This window comes from Pelodiscus sinensis, chromosome 1, assembly GCF_049634645.1.
Source record: "Pelodiscus sinensis isolate JC-2024 chromosome 1, ASM4963464v1, whole genome shotgun sequence".
NCBI classification, from domain to species: domain Eukaryota; kingdom Metazoa; phylum Chordata; order Testudines; family Trionychidae; genus Pelodiscus; species Pelodiscus sinensis.
In genome coordinates, this window is record NC_134711.1 from 141,227,373 (window position 1) to 141,243,853 (window position 16,481).

The window sequence follows — 16,481 nt, forward strand, 5'->3', positions numbered from 1 at the left end:
CCAATTAGTGTTTTACACTCTCATCCCTGATCATGCCAAGTTATGTGAGCAGAGCCTGCCTCTTGCTCACAGCTTAGCTTTGTGTAGTATTAGCCAAGTTTTGTCCTTTGTTAGCTAGGCCTCAGGCCTCAAACCAGGCCTTTGCTACATGGGCTTTTGCTTCAGGCCCTCATCTTACTACACCTGTGAGCATTGGCCCCAATTTGCCTCCCTGTGCTGCTGCCTCTGATGCAGGGAGGTGGCTGCATGTAACCATGAGCCCAGGCTCACTAGTTAACCGTGTACACCAGGGGTAAGCAACCTTTCAGAAGTGGTGTGCCAAGATTTAACTTACTCACTTCTATTTACGTGTCTGTGTGCTGGTGATACTTTTTCAAGTCAATACTAGTCCTACTTACAGTAGCTTCATTAATAAATCAATTAAGATGCGCATCTTACCGTTTAGTGTGTGATCTTTGGCCTTGGTTTGCCTTGCTGAGTTCTCTGATCTCGGGCTCATAGTTTGATACTTTAAGCAGCACACAAGCCTCTGTGTCAGGATTCGGCAACCTACAGCATGCCAGAGCAGCCACCTCCCAATGTAGTTGCGGGCCTGTCTCCAACCCGCCTGCCTGCGGCCCCTAGTCTACACATTTACACTTTCACACCACTACTATATAGTGAAGTCCCCTTGTAACAGTTGTTTTTTATGTCATGATAGTCCTTGCTAAAGCTGTTGTAGCATTATTTTAAACCCCCTCCATAGCTTGGAGAGAAATTGGCAGGAATGGAATGTACAGTTTATGTTCCCATTTATTGCTGCCCTGGATGCCTCATGTTCCTACCCAGAATCTGTACTCGGTTTATGAAAGGGCATGTTCTTTCTCCTTTGTATTGTTCATCAGGATGCTTTTTCAAAAGCTGTAGATTACAGTCCCAGGCGGTCGGTTTCTAGCGGAGTGCCCTAACAATCGGTTCTAGGGCTAGTTTTGTTCAGTATCTTTATTAATGACCTGAATGAGGGGATGGATTGCACCCTCAGCAAGTTTGCAGATTACACTAAACTAGGGGAAGAGGTAGATATGCTGGAGAGCAGGGAGCTAGACAGATAAGAGGATTGGGCCACAAGAAATCTGATGAGGTTCAACAAGGACAAGTGTAGAGTCCTGCACTTGGGATGGAAGAATTCCAAGCATTATTACTGGCTGGGGACCGACTGGCTAAATAGCAGTTCTGCAGAAAAGGACCCGGGGATTACAGTGGATGAGAAGCTGGATATGAGTCAACAGGGTGCCTTTGTAGCCAAGAAGGCTAATGGCGTATCAGGTTGCATTAGGAAGAACATTGCCAGCAGCTCCAGAGAAGTGATTATTCCCCTTTATTCGGCTCTAGTGAGGCCACATCTGGTGTATTGTGTGCAGTTCTGGGCCCCCCACTATAGAAAGGATGCGTACGCATTGGAGAGAGTCCAGGGGAGGGCAACCAAAATGATTAGGGGACTAGAGCACATGACCTATGAGGAGAGACTGAGGGATTTGGGTTTGTTTAGTCTTCAGACGAGAACAGTGAGGGGGTATTTGATAGCAGCCTTCACCTTCCTGAAGGGGGGTTCTAAAGAGGATGGAGAGAGGCTGTGCACAGTAGTGATGGCTGGCAGAACAAGGAGCATTAGTCTCAAGTTACAGTGGGGGAGGTCTAGGTTGGATATTAGGAAAAACTATTTCACTAGGGGGGTGGTGAAGCACTGGAATGGGTTCCCTAGGGAGGTGGTGGAATCTCCATCCCTACAGGTTTTAAGTCTCGGCTTGACAAAGCCCTGGCTGGGTTGATTTAGTTGGGATTGGTTCTGCCTTGAATAGGGGGCTAGATTTGATGACCTCGTGAGGTCTCTTCCAGCTCTATGACTCTGACTGCTCCTGTCATATTTAACACAAGAGTGACTTTGACCATAATCTCTGACCTTTCCCTCCCGGCAGTAGCTCACCACCATATTAGAAGAGATCTTACTCAAGTACTAGTAGCAATATTTTATGCAGCCTCCAAGACACTCTAGGAAAGAGTCTAGGGAGGACTTGCCTTTCATATGGTAATTTGCCTTCTCTTAGTTTACCCCCTAAGAACTTTTGTTGAAAATAATCCCAAACTCAGGGCTACCTTGTTTGTGGTTGGACTTGACAAAGGCGCTTATTCTTTAAATTGGACAGATGATGAAGAGAGGGACAAGCATGAAGCTGGCACAGAGACAATCTTAATGAATCTGTGGTGAAAGTAAGGGAAAAGTTTTGGAAGCTAGTGCCACTTGTCTCTTAAGGATATTCTAAGGTTCTCTTGTCATATTCTCCTTTTGCTCTCTCTTCTCCAATGCTGTCGTAACCCCCCACACACAATGTTTTGCGGAGTGCCAGCTTTGAGTATAAACATTTCAAGACCGTTAGCATCTTCTGAATTTATGGTACTGATTGGGACTTTTTCTTGGTATTAAAGCAGCCACCCGCAAAAGAGGGAGTAGGAGCTGTGTGTGCGTGTTGACCTCACACCAATGATTCAGGTAGCTATTGAATTAGTTGTTCAGCTAATTAGCCCTCTACATATAAATAAAATACCTGATTTTTAAATATTTGATGAACTTACAAATTTTGAGTTTGTAGAGGTGTTAAGCATGTTTTGATTTGTTCCAGTAGCCGGATCGAGCTGGGAGATGTGACACCACACAACATTAAGCAGCTGAAGAGGTTAAATCAGGTCATTTTTCCTGTCAGCTACAATGACAAGTTCTACAAGGATGTGCTGGAAGTTGGCGAACTTGCCAAATTAGGTACCATTTTTGTCAGTAGTTTGGGGTGGGTGGGTGGAAGTGTTACCCTCCTCTGTTCTTGATATTTGTAACAGTAGGTTCTCCCGTTCGGTTAAGCAGTGAAAAGATGCTTAGTTGTATGAGACTCACAAGAAACCATAGTCTCTACCCTCAAGAACCGATAAGCTAAAGAGGACCTTCTTTGGGTGTAGGAGTGCTGCCCATTACCAGGGGAAGCTCAGGAAGATGTATATGGAAACTCATGCACCCTTCCTCCCCAAGTGTTCACTGGCTGGACTATGGATGTTAAATTTAGATTATTTTAGTAATCGAGTAGGCGATAGAATTTTTATGGACTACTCGATCAGGGAAGGCAGCCCTGTTCACGGGACTAAACCCCGCTACATCTCTGCAATTTAAAAGGTAGTAGGAGTCGGGCAGCTGCCCCCAGCTCCTACTGCATTTTAAATTGCAAGGCCGCAGCTGGGTTTGGTCCCTGACCCTGCATGAGCATGGGATGAGCCAGGCTGCCTGCCTGACCGGCTCCCACTAAGTTCAGGAGCCAAGTGGGCAGGCAGCCTGGCTCAGTGCCTGCTTGTGCTGGGTTGGGGATCAAACCCTGCTGGAGCTCTGCAATTTAAAATGCAGTATGAGGTATGGGGGGAGCAGCCTGGCTCCTACTTGCCTTTTAAATTGCTGAGCCAGAGTGGGGTTTGGTCTCAGCACAAGATGGGACTAAGTGGGGCTGACTGCCCAGCCGGTAGCAGCTCCTCTCTGATGGGGGCGGGGTTCCCGACTTCCTGCTGGGACCCCCGCAGACAGAGGCTGCTGCTGGAGCAACCTCCCTTGCCCTGCTGCGCCTCTGAGGGGGGTGGGGGAGTGGGGAACTGGCTTAAGCTTCTCTGGTAGTCGACTAATCTCTCACATCCGTAGGCTGGACTTCTGATTAGTCAAATATTTTGACATGAGCACCACAGTTCAGACATCACCCAGAAAATGTCAGCTAAAACATAATATTTACCTGAATATTTTTGGAGCAGTGTGGGGAAAATTAATTGCTCCTATGTCCAAATGACTTATTGGATTTAAAGTTTTATTGTATTTTTAGGTAGCAATATAATATAGAAAAAGTGGTGATGGGGGAGGAGGTGAAGAAGTGAAGGAAGACAGAAATGGAGTCTAGGATAGTCATAAGACTTGATATTTCTAAATGACCAAAAACGTGACTGTTTCACTCCCTGGCAGCATATTTCAATGATATTGCAGTGGGTGCAGTGTGCTGCAGAGTGGATCACTCTCAGAACCAGAAGAGACTTTATATCATGACACTTGGATGCCTGGCACCATACCGAAGGCTAGGAATAGGTAAGACTGTCTGCATTTTGATCTGTGTCATCAGAGAAACATGAGTCCTAGGCAGCCTTCTGAACACCATTCCAAAATTTCATTTCCTTTGATACGCCAGGACTTAATGGTTTATTAGATTTCTCCCTTAATTTAATATATTAAAAAATACTAAAGCAAAGAGTGGTGAAAAGACTTGCCTTAGTGTCACGTGCTATGTCAGTGGTACGTGTAGAAATATAACCCAGGTTTCCTGACTCTTAAGTCCCTGCTCTTCCTACTGGGCAATAATCCTTTCATTCACCATGTAGCTTAGTTTTCCATCATAATAAGTTTAACTCTCCATTTTTGAGGAGAGCTGCTATTTTCCTGTCTATGTCATGGTGTATAAAAGGATTTACTACCTGCTTCTCAGGTAATGTAAATGATAATACTGTCAATGCTATTACTTAAACATAATCACATTCTTTGTTCACTTTAAGGCCCTTGTAGCTTGCTTCTCATCTGTGTCAGTGATACCACACAATTACTTATAAGGATTGCTAGACTGTAAGTTTTTCTGATGGTTTGAAAAACATTAAGGCATTTTCTTAAAAGAAATTATAAAGAATCAGACTTTGCGAACAAAGAAGGGAAGACAGGTTTAAAATTTGCCTTATTTACCTTAATTTCATTTGCTTAAACTTGCTGCATCAGTTCCCCTGTGGGGAAAATCCATCAACAGATGTTGGGACTTAATTCATAAATATGTAAGATGGTTTGAAATCTTTCATGAAGGGGTTTACAGAAGTGGAGACTATTATATTTGACAGTCTTTTCTGTTCCAGGTATCTTTGCTGATCTTCTAACATGAGCTCTCTCTTCTTTTTAATGTCATCTTTTGCACAGAGTCCTCCTTGTGACTCAAATATATAAGGTTCCCTGAGGCCTTTGGATTTGGGCAATGTAATTTTAAGTTACATTTATATACACTGTATAAACTTTAATGTTCACAGCAGCCCCAAATAACGTTTAAAAATGAACTACAATTTCAAAGTACAATAGCAATGCTTTTAGCACTTGCCTTAGTAATATGTCCTATGAACTCACTAAAAGGAACACTTCCTTGCTCAGGGAATTGAAGAGTTACAGAGCTGACTGCAAAAATTAAACTTATTTGGTTGCACATATGTGGAGTGATTAAGTGTCTCTTTATTCCTTGGCAGGAACTAAAATGTTGAATCACGTCTTAAACATCTGTGAGAAAGATGGCACTTTTGACAACATCTATCTGTAAGTAAACGACACTCTTCCAAACCTAGGACAGCAAAAGGCTCCACAGGGAAGTAAGCAGGATGTACCGTATTCCCTACTCTAAGTAGAGGAGAGAGTTCAGTATAGGATTTGTAGTATCACAAGTGGTAAATGTCTTTAATGATACCCAGTCCACATATGTACATTACACCAGATCACTAGAAAATGTGCTTTCAATCCTCTTCTTCAGAGCAGTTGACATTATCTTTAGCCTTCAGGACTGTTGAAGACCCTAGAGTGTGGCATATTTAACAAGCTAATATCTCATAGTGGGTTGGTCTGTCTCCAGGTGCTATAACACAAAGTGCCAACCACAGCTAAAGGTCTGGCCTTGTCTGTGTGGATTGGGTCAAGGCACATGTAAATACCATCAGAAACACTTGTGGAGTGATGATTATCATTTATAAGGCTTATTTTGCTGTAGTGTTCAGAGTGTGTTACTGAAGGAAGCTACAGAATAAAACTGCAGTAGCGTTTCCAGTAAAACTAGGTTGTATTGTTACATTTCATAAAATATCTGCTGCTTCCATTCTAAGGCAGGTTGATAATGTTAAACTTAGCATGTAAAGTGCTGAGCACTGTGGCAGCAGAGCTCCACACGGCACTGGGCCACAGCTGGGCTCCACACAGTGCTTGGCCCTGGCCAAGTGCTGCAGCTGCGCTTAACTGGGTCCCGGTGCCACGGCGCTCAGCTGGAGCCAAATGCCATTTGGAGCCTGGCTGCCATGGCACTCAAACAGAGCCTGGCATGCTGTGGACTCTGCACAGCCCTCCCACTGCACAGGGAAGTAGGGCTAGGTGAGGGGAGCAGGGCAGGTATGGGAGCTCTGGGAGTGGGGCTGGCACTGGGGACAGGGCTAATATTGGGGACTGGGGGTTGGCATGGGGGAACCGGACTGGGGAACTTTATTGCACAGACTGGCAAACCCATTTGTAAACTTTTGGCAGACCAGTGACAGTTTGTTTGCATATTTGAATATTCATTGGCATAGTGAATATACAAATAAAATGTTGACAGTGTGCCAGAATTTTGTGAATGGGTTTGCCAGTCCCCAGTATAAAAAAACGTTGATCCACACAACAATGCTCTCAAGAGGTACTAGATTTATTTTATAGATGAGGAAATAGACAGAGAGCTGAGGTGATTAACCAAAACTCACAAAGAAAATCAGTGTTAGCACAGGATTAGATGTCAGCAGTTCCTAATTCTCAATTCTGTGCTCTCTTACGGCATGATACCTAGCTCTATCAAGAGCATTACCTCCCATACCTCAATCGTATTCTGTGTCCCTTGGTATACAATTTCCTGGGTGTGTAAACTACATTATATACTACAGAAAATGTTGATGTCTTTTTTCCTGTATCTTTCTATGTGCCCCAGACATGTCCAGATCAGCAACGAGTCAGCAATTGATTTCTACAGAAAGTTTGGTTTTGAGATCATTGAGACGAAGAAAAACTATTACAAGAGGATAGAGCCAGCAGATGCTCATGTCCTGCAGAAAAACCTCAAAGCCCTTTGTCTTGGCCAGAACGCAGATGTGCAAAAGACCGACAACTGAACAAAACCCCTATGAACACTTTCTTGCACTTGCTTGTCGCCAAATAAGGAAAGAGAGGCCCATTGATTTCCCTCCCCCCATTCTTTTCATCATTTTTTTTTTCCTTGCCTTCTCTTCAACAAAATGTAATGCTTTTTTCCAAGGATTGTCCAATCATGTTTGGGTTTTTTCGCTCTCCTTTCTGTTCAACAACATGGGAAGTGGTGTAAAGATCTCCTTATTTTGTGGTGTGGAGGGTTTGGGTAGGATTTCCTGAGGTCAGGATTCCTTCAGAGAGTGATTTCTCTCATGCTTTCACACTGATAGGTATGGCCTAAAAAGATCTATGTAATGAAAGGAAAAGCAATATCTTATCCTTTTTGAGTTCTGTAATACCAGTTTGGTTTTTATAGCCCCTGAAATATGTGTGAACTTTGTTTTGGCAATTCTATTGTCCCTTGTCTCTCTTCTTCATCAAATCTCCCCCATGTTTAATCTTTTCAAATATTTTTGTTTGACTTTTTATCCATCTCTTGCTAACAGAGCAGGCTGGTTTATCAGCACATTTATTGTGCCTGGGCTGAAAGTTATCCCTCCAGCTGGTGCTACATTCCTTGATTGACCTATGAAAGGATTCAGAATGGGTTTTAGTTTCTTCCTTTTCAGCTACCATCACCATTCATCCTACCCCATCCCCACCAGACTCTTGCCAAGCTAAGAGCAAAATCTAATGTTAGCAAGACGAGCCTTGCAAAAACATGTATCCTGAGGTGAGGTCCTTGTTTTAAGAGCAAGTGAAACTCTCCAGGACTCAGCTGTCCATAAGGGACAGTTGATTTCATCCAGACTACTGGAATGGGAGAAGGGACTTGGAAGCATCATGTCCACTTCGGTTCTAAGGCAAGTGCCTGTGCCCACATGTTTGTTTGGTGCTAGGGCCGTCAAACCTGTGGTAACAAAGAAACATGGGATTGGAGCAAGGGGGGAAGAACCAGGCAGTGAGACTGAGAGTCCTAACTCTAATCAAATAGTATTGCTAGGGATCTCTCAAATGGCTTGGGCTCCACTTGACTTGCTGATTTTTATATGCTCTGTGGGTAGGAAGGTATTAAGAACTGTTCTTTAAACTCTGAAGATTTTTCTCCAACTTGCCAGTGATGCAGTTCTCTGTGAAGTGCTTCATGGAGCACCAGAGAAAGCGGTTCATACTGGAATATTTTGTGGGATTTGGAAAATAGGCTGGCTGCTGGCTTCTTCCTAATACTGTAACACAAAAATTACAGTAAACTTTTTACTGATCTCTGCTTTGCATCCTTTCATGCTTCATTTGCGTGAGTTTCAGTGCTACCTTGGACACACTGTTGCCAGCAGTTACATACCAACCTGTCCTAAGAGATTCCTCCAAGGCTCTGGGAAATGCACTGACTTGAAACTGACCCTCCTTACCCCATCACCCAGTCTGAGATTAAACTGCTTTCCTTTGCCATTAGTTTTCATTAAAATTCAGCTGCCTGTTGAACCCATTGGCTTCAAAAGCCTCCAACCCATGGTGCATATAGCAGTATATTTCTTGTGATGAGCAGGTGCTCTTGCTCTGAGGCTGACTTGGGAACAAAGGATTTTGATGGTGGAGGTGTGGGAAAAATTGAGAATAAGGCAGGAAAAGATCTCTCACCTCCATCTTATGCAGACTAGTTGCCTGATATCAGAAATAGGCAACCCCAGAACCATCACTGAGGTGCACAGAGGTTACTGAAGTGTAGCTTTTTGAATACATTGATGAGCCTGAACTGTGTAGTTGCTCATCAGTTTCTGGGTTTATATTAGGTGGTAGAACTCCGTTTGGCTTGTAAAAGCCTGTCTGTACTGGCCAGGGGAACAGTGTTCATCTCACCCTCCAGTGGATTCTAGCTAGAAAAGTGCTGACAGTATTTCCTTGGCCACATATTATCCCGTTTTGTAAAAACTTTATAGCCTAGGTAGGCCCTGTCTGCAGTGACTTTGGGAGGCAGTTTCAGCACCTTTCTAGCAAGAATAATGTTGAAGCACAATTAGCTCCTCAGATGCCAACATGGTTATCTTGGACACGTGTAGACAGAACTAAAAGGTATCCGTGGAGGGAGAGAATATTGCATTGGAGAATGTTCATGCAGCACAGCTATAGTTCAGACCATAGCTGTTTTTTGTGCCAAGCCAAGTGCTCTTGATTCTTCTAGAATTAAGTGATAAGTGTTTGGGTTGGGGAAATGAGTATGGGGTAAACATTTTAAGATTTGCTGTTGTTGTAGGCTTCCATAAATCAATTTTGCAGGCAGTTTTCCTGCAGATTTCAAAAGTATAAATGAGTCTGGTGTCTGGACTTGCTTGGTTTGTCCCTGTCCCTTTTTGCTTTGGGCTGCCATCATTCTATGAATGTACCTCTCAAAATAATTCTTAGAACTCCCATTCCACAGCATACTGGCCTCACTAGCTTCTAACTACATATTTTATAGGAAGTGGAAGGGAGAGAAACCAGAAATCAAGGCTTCTTTTCTCAAACTATTACTCATGGAAAACGGTTTTTTTGTATTCTTAAGCACACACAAGTGTTAATCTAAAACCTCTTCAAAAGCTGCACCCCATAAATGTAAAAATGAAGGGCAATAGTTTTTACTACCAAATGGTTGTATTAATCTTGGTGTACTCAGACTGCTGGGTATGGAGAGGAGAATTTAGTGCTGGCAGTAGGACATACTGGGATAGTATTGAGTATGAGTTTGCAGTACATTTCTGTTGCATCAAATGTTACTGCAGCAGGGCCTGCCATTAGCTTGAAAATAATAGCATATGCACAACTGTTAAAGTTAGGAGTGTCTATGAAATGATCACCTGCACTATTCTTCTGGATGGAAGAGCTTGCAGGAAAAACTTGTGATTAACAAATTGATCCTGGTGGAGGCTGTGTACATCTGAGTTGCTCTTTATCTACTGTATAAAAATTTATCATCCATCAGTTGAACCTTGAAGATAATGTCTGTCATAGAGACATTCACTACCAGGAAACTATAATATATGGGCAAGGGAAAAGAAATACCCAGAAGGATGTCCCTCATGGGGGAGGGAAAGCTTGGGGAGGGGGTGTTGTATACACAAATGGGCTGGGTTTACATGGTGCAGTTAATAGTTAAGTCTGCCAACTGAACATGACATGCTGTTACAGCTAAAACAAGTGATATTTTGTTGATTCTTGATGGTGCCCTGTGATGTCTAGTAAATTTGAACCAAAAAAACCCATTGTTATAGTCTCCTCCCCTGTGCTGTGATCCAGGGTCAGCAACTATGCTAACTTGGATGTTTCTTTGGAATCTGCAACTGCCTCATACTGAACATGGCTAAGAATGCCCCTGTCTCTTAGTTAGGACTTTGCCTGAATGTGCAGATGCACTGTGCAGCTTTACAGATGCATCGTTAATATTACAACTTTCAAATTGCGGGGGTAATCAAATTCTTTCCAAATAAGACAGTCCATTTTTTAATCTAGATCATTGCCCTTGTACATCAGGAGCATGTTTTGTTTTTCTCAAACTATTGAAAGTAAAACTTTTAAATACTGTTCAGAATAAACGTGCACTATTGGAGTTATGTCATATATGAGTTGTGTTGTGCATTTCTTGCAACTTAGCTTTGTTTTCCCTCACTCCTTGGTCTGTCTAAAATCAGGTGGGGGGGGGGGGATTAATGAGGTACTTCACAGGCCCTGCAGTTTTCTTGTCCTGTTGATCTTCAACAGGCTGAGCAGCATGAACTGGTATGGATCAGGTATTGTGGTGGTTGCTGTGTGTAAGTGACTATTGGGGAAGTGATATGCCCAAAATCAAGGGCCACTCTGAAGTCACCTGCCTTTTGTGGGGAAAGAGCAATTGTGGACACTTCAGCTGATCATCTTCTGCAGTATTGCACAAGAAGAGGGGCATAAACCCAAAATATGTTAAGCTTTGTAGATTAAAAACCACTGAGCTGTTTCTGGAAAATGATTGCCAGCCATTGCAGACCATGTGAGAAATGCTATATGAGCTGGCAACTGTATTCTATACTTGTAGAAGTAAGTTGCCTTGGGATACAGAGAGCACTATGAATCTGTCTTGAAGGTGATTTAGTAGGGCAACATATCAAAGAAGAGGTCACAGTCCTCATGCCTCATCTAGTTGCTAGAACTGGTCGGCAGTGTTTTGATAAAACACTGTTTTGCTGAAAAATGCCAAACCAAAACTGTTAGTATGAACCTAAATTTCCAAGCTTGAAAAGTGTTCAGAAGGTTTTACTATTATCAAAAGATCTTTTTACCACTTTCTAAATGAAAAAATTCAATACTTGATTTATACCATGGGACTTCTGTTCACAGTCACTGTTATCTCACAAAATACCTGCTCCCCAATTACTGGTCTTTGTTTCTGGTTCTCTAGTGTGGTATGCCAGGCTGCTGTAAGCAATTCGAGTGTGGTAGCTGAGCTACTCGAGCACAGTTTGTATTAAAGCTGTATCAGATTTGGAGCTTAGAGCTCTGGTCACACTAGCGGCTGTAGAAGTTGGCAAATATATGCTGCAAACTGCTGATGTCACCTCCAGCTCCTTAGCTGTGCTAACCCAGGTCCAGAAAGAAGGCAGGGAGCTAGGGGTGGCTGCTCACTGTCATTCAAAACATAGCACAGTTGAGGGGGTATATATCTTAGGCCTCAACTTCATAAAATAAATGAAAAGAAAGGAACTGGCATCTGAAGCTACATTATTTTGCTGTAAACTACAGCCCATCCACCTAGACTGTAACCTATGAGATGGTCAGCCATAGGAATTAGGAGAGCACAGGAGAATGTGAATTATGGTCTTGTCTGTTGACTGCCTCTATCTCTGTGCTGTCACACCCTTTATTGCTGACTGGGTCCTTTTACCTAGAGCCCTGCCTGGATAGAAAGATGTGGTGCTGTATCATCAAGAACCAACTTGTACAGATCAGATACTGTCTTTTCTGTATTAGCATGCTACTGTGAATGGGGGGCAATCACGTGATGCCTCTCAGGAGGCACATGTGTGTACTGTACACAGGGGTGACCAAACCTTGGTTTTTTGAGCTCTGTTACCTCTCCCCCTACTCCATCTGGAAGGCAGAGAACTGTGGCGGGTCCTCAGCTCTGGTGGGAGGGACCTGCCATGACTCAAGGCTGCAGCAGGAGCAGGGTTGAAGCCCAGCCAGAGTACTTCTCCCTTTGCAGGGCAGAAGCCCCACATCCCACTGCCTTGCCACAGATCATAGGGCCAGAGATCCAGGTGGTGTGATTATTGTATGTCTCAGAGGGTCCGTAAACTTGACCACACCTAGTATACAGGATCTCAAAGGTGGGGAAAGAACAGTCTGTAGCTCATAGCCTGAGAATCTAAAAGGTGGGGAAGCAACCTTATAGTCTGAGCTACAGCCAGCTGCTTTTTGATCTATGCCACCACCTTTCTCTGCATATCAGAGGTGGAACCTCTGCATGGTGCCAGGTCCTGTAGGGGATGTCTCTTTCCACAGTAAGCCATGGGGCTTTGCTGCCTTACACAGGACAGCACACCTGCTTCACACGGTTAATTCTGTTCACTGAATCTGGGACAGACCCCTGATGGAGATATGCATGCTTTTAGGTAACAGTGCATTTGCTGTGCCACTTCTACAGCATTGTCCAAACAGCAGGCTGTATTAGTCAGCTGGAACACAGCATAGGAAGTAGGTAAGCATAGAGGAATGAAGAATAAAGCCTAGTCCAGTCTGGTTAGCTCAGAGCCTAGCCAAGCTGTAGTGAACCCTCTATTGCTCAAGCTCTATTCATTCCATGTGACCTGTCATATTCCCAGGGTTTTTCTACAGTGGCAATTAAGTGACCTTTGTTGTGAATGGCTTACCCACTCCCTACTGAGCATCTTTGCTGTGGTAAGTGCTAGTGCAAACAGTGCTTTGTCCTCTGGACTGCTCTTCTGTTGACAAAGCAAACCCTGCTTGTGAGGGCTGGGAGTTTGTCTGCAAAAGTGGCAATAAACTGTTTACAGCACCTGACACTTTAGCAACACAACCCTGTCACTAAAAGCTGTCTAGTGTGGACAAAGACTAGGTAAACCCTAAATGCTTCCTCTAGCCCACACCAGCACTTGCTGCCCTACACCTCTGTCTTTTGGTCTCCAACTTGAGCTTGGGAAAGCTCAGCTGCCTGCAGAAAGGAGGGACCATGGTCACTGTTTGCTACTCATTAGTGACTGTACAGTTGGATCTGCCATTGGATTCCCAAAAGCTTTACTGAAATGGGAGCTATGACTAGAGCCTTATGCCATACAAAATTCATATTCACATCTGATGTGATCCTCAAACATGGTCTGTCAATATAAAATGGACATCCACAGATTTGCAGTGCTCGACACGTGCCCTTGCCAGCTAGATACTATTCACATCTGTATCTTAGCTTGCCTAGATGGCAAATAGTCCTTTTCCACACACCATGTAGTAATAGGATGAATTGAGACCTACATGGGCAGGGAGATTCCCTTACAGGCTGCAATTCCTGGGAAGGGATGAGTGTAGGGAACTAGTGCAGGCCTAAAAGAAACAAGTAGAAGTAGGAAGTGGGACAAACAGTTTGATGTAGTGCCCTAAAGCTCTTGAAAAACAATCCAGCCTGAGGCCTCCACTAAGGTTATGTCTACACTACAGGGTTTTTCCGGGATACCTCCTGGAAAAACTCTGCTGCATCCAGGGAGTGCATCTGCTCTTCTGCGCTGCTTTTTGTTTGTTTGTTTTTTGGTTTTGTTGCAGAAGAGCAGACATGCTCTTTCAGAAGCTCTGTCTTCCTCCTTCCATGTGGAAGAAGGGCTGTTCTGAAAGAGGAGGTTTTTCTGAAATTTGGTCCAGTGTAGATAGTTTTTTTTTCCAGAAGAGGCCCATTGAAAAAAGGTACGCAAATTGTGGAGCACAATTTGCGTACCTTTTTCTGATAGATCAGTGTAGTTTAGTCATGGACTCAGATGACCAAGTCAAATATGAGGATCGCTGAACATTTAGCATACAAGAAAGTTCTACCAATCCCAAATGATCAGACATATTACCTTCCAATTCTTAACTAAAGTTTATTAGAAAAGAGCATTAGTTAAAAGATCAGTATATATACACACAGACATGAGTACAATTCTTAGATCAAATTCACATAGATGGTGAGCTTTATAGTTGCAAGGAGTTTTCAGAATTAGTCTATAGGTTATAGCCCACTGTCCATATTCACGGTAAAGTCATTTTAGGACTGGAGATATCAAACTTCTGATGAAGCTCAAGCAGATAAGAGATTTTTTTTAAAAAGGACCAAGCCTTCTCTTGACAGATCAAAGTCCTTAGGTGAACAACAGATAATCATGGAGACTTCCAAACGAGCTATTTTCCAAGCATCACCAGTAATTAGCTATAGGGAGTAACATGAGGCAATTGCTCATTTTCCATTCTTAAAGGTGGAATTTGGGTCATTTATCCTGCAGGATGCTTAACCCTTTCACACCAAAGAGGGGGGGAAAAAACTCACTTCAGGAAATCTCCACAGGTAGTCTTAGAGACTGAATATCCCTATAATCAAAAGGGAAGGAGTGTTTTGTTATTTTGAACCTTTCATATGCTCTACAGGCCTAGAAGAAAATGTGATTTGGCTGGATGTCCAAAGTTAGCCATACAACCTGGAGAAAATTGTCTCTCATAGTTAAGCTACAGCACAGCTGTGTGTTTCCTGAGAAAACAGATATCAGATCACTGACAAGCAGCCTGAGGGTTGGAAATGATCCCCCAGTGAGCCTAACAGGAGTGGGTTTCCCATCCTGCTGCTCTCATGAAGCCCACTGGAAGGAAGGAAAGATGAGTGGTGTCTTCTTTCTCTCCTCCCACTCTAATCCTCTGCTACTTCGCTATCTAGAAAGTACCTGATCTCGAACAAGCCAAACAGGATTAGCTATTTACAGTGATCCAAAATGGAGTCACAGGCAGGTGGCATTTACAATGTTACAGGAACATAGTTATTTAGCTTATGTCCAGAGGATGAATGGACCTAAGGATTTTCAGTAGGGGGAATCCATTTAGGCTCCTGAGAGCAAGCCCAGTTGGGGATTCTCACAGCTGGGAGACCTTGTTAAATCCTCAGGAATAGATGGGAAAGCCCCTGGTCCCCCCTACAAAACACCTTGCTCTCCACAACTTAATGATCACAAAGATAATGCCTTCTTTGCAGAATGTCAACCAATAAAGTTTTGTTTGAATGTGTCAGTGTGATGCATAGAGTCTTTCCATGGAAGAGCCAAATCCAAAGAACGCAAGCTGGAGCAGGGGATTGAGCCAAAGGATCACAGAAATTCACCCCCACCAAGGAACTAGCTTCCTATGGCCATAGCCAGCTTTGGGAAACAAACTTCTAGCCCTCTAGAGCAGTAGCTCTGAACCTCCCCACACTAGGGTGACCCTTTTTAAGAGACGAGTTTCTCTTGTGTACCTTCAAATGTCATCTCACTTAAAAACTACTTACATCAGCCATACTTTTGTACTGAAAAACTGCTTGTCTTCTCATTTACCGTACAGTTCTAAGTCAATTGGAATATAAATACGGTACTTACATTCCAGTGTATAGTATATAGAGCAGTCAGTTTGTCCCGACTTTAGCATCTTCCTTAGTTCGTTGTAAAACTAGGCACATCTCTAGAGGAGATGAAGGAACCCGAGGAAGCAGGGATATACAATCCCCCTGTAAAATGTTAACCAGTTAATATGTTTAAACTGACTGACTAGCCCACCGGGCTGCAGGGGGGGGCAGCAGCCAGGCCCATCAGACGGGGAAGGATGGGCAGCATGGGGGGCCCAGGCGGGCTGCAGCAGCCTCTCGGAGCCAGGCGCGGGTTAGCCCGGTGCGGGGGGCCCTTTGCACGCCTAGGGGGCAGGGCTGAGCACGGGCGTGCGGGAGGGACGCTCTGGCTGTCCCCGCCCCCGGGAAGGGCAGCCAATCAGCGCTGGGGTGGGGAGCCCTCGGCAGCGCCCAGCCGCGCTCGCAGGTGAGCCGGGTTCTGCCCCCCCCCGCAGGGCGGGGGGAAGGGCTCTGCGGCGGCACCGCACGACCTCGGCTGGGCCGGGCTCCTACGCGCGGCCCCGCGCTCTCTTCTGATTCTGCGCCGGGCCCGCAACCCCCAGCGACTCGCAGCCCCTGCAGTCCTTCTCCCCGCAGCGTCTCCTTTAAGGAATGTCCCCGCCCTCCTGTCCCAACTCCCGCTCCTCACTGGCTCCGCGGGATGCCGATCACTATCAGTTCCTGTTTCGTGCAACCAACAATTTTGGCCGCCTTTACGGCTCTCCGGCTTCTCTGTGTCTGATTGGCCAGGCCTGGCTAGCAGGGCGTGCGGCGCAGGGCTGCCTCGCGGCTGGGGCACGGATTGGACCAGGCCACGCAGTGTGCGGCACTTGATTGGTCGCCGTGGGTCGCGTGGGCGCGCAGTAGGCTAGGGTGTGAGTGGGG

General features: G+C 44.6%; 1 protein-coding gene across 2 annotated transcripts in view; it reads left to right on the forward strand.

Annotated features, from left to right (window-relative positions):
* Positions 1–10,579, forward strand: part of NAA50 (N-alpha-acetyltransferase 50, NatE catalytic subunit) — a 29,452-nt gene extending 18,873 nt beyond the window's left edge. The window contains exons 2-5 of one of the 2 annotated variants that reach the window (XM_075904980.1): positions 2,661–2,794; positions 4,019–4,138; positions 5,323–5,389; positions 6,792–10,579. In XM_075904980.1, the coding sequence (XP_075761095.1) occupies positions 2,661–2,794; positions 4,019–4,138; positions 5,323–5,389; positions 6,792–6,972 (502 nt within the window). In that variant the 3' untranslated portion in view covers positions 6,973–10,579. Of the gene's footprint in view, positions 1–2,657; positions 2,795–4,018; positions 4,139–5,322; positions 5,390–6,791 lie in introns of both variants that reach the window. The other variant, XM_075904990.1, reaches the window with a different exon arrangement.
* The last annotated feature ends 5,902 nt before the right edge of the window (positions 10,580–16,481 follow it).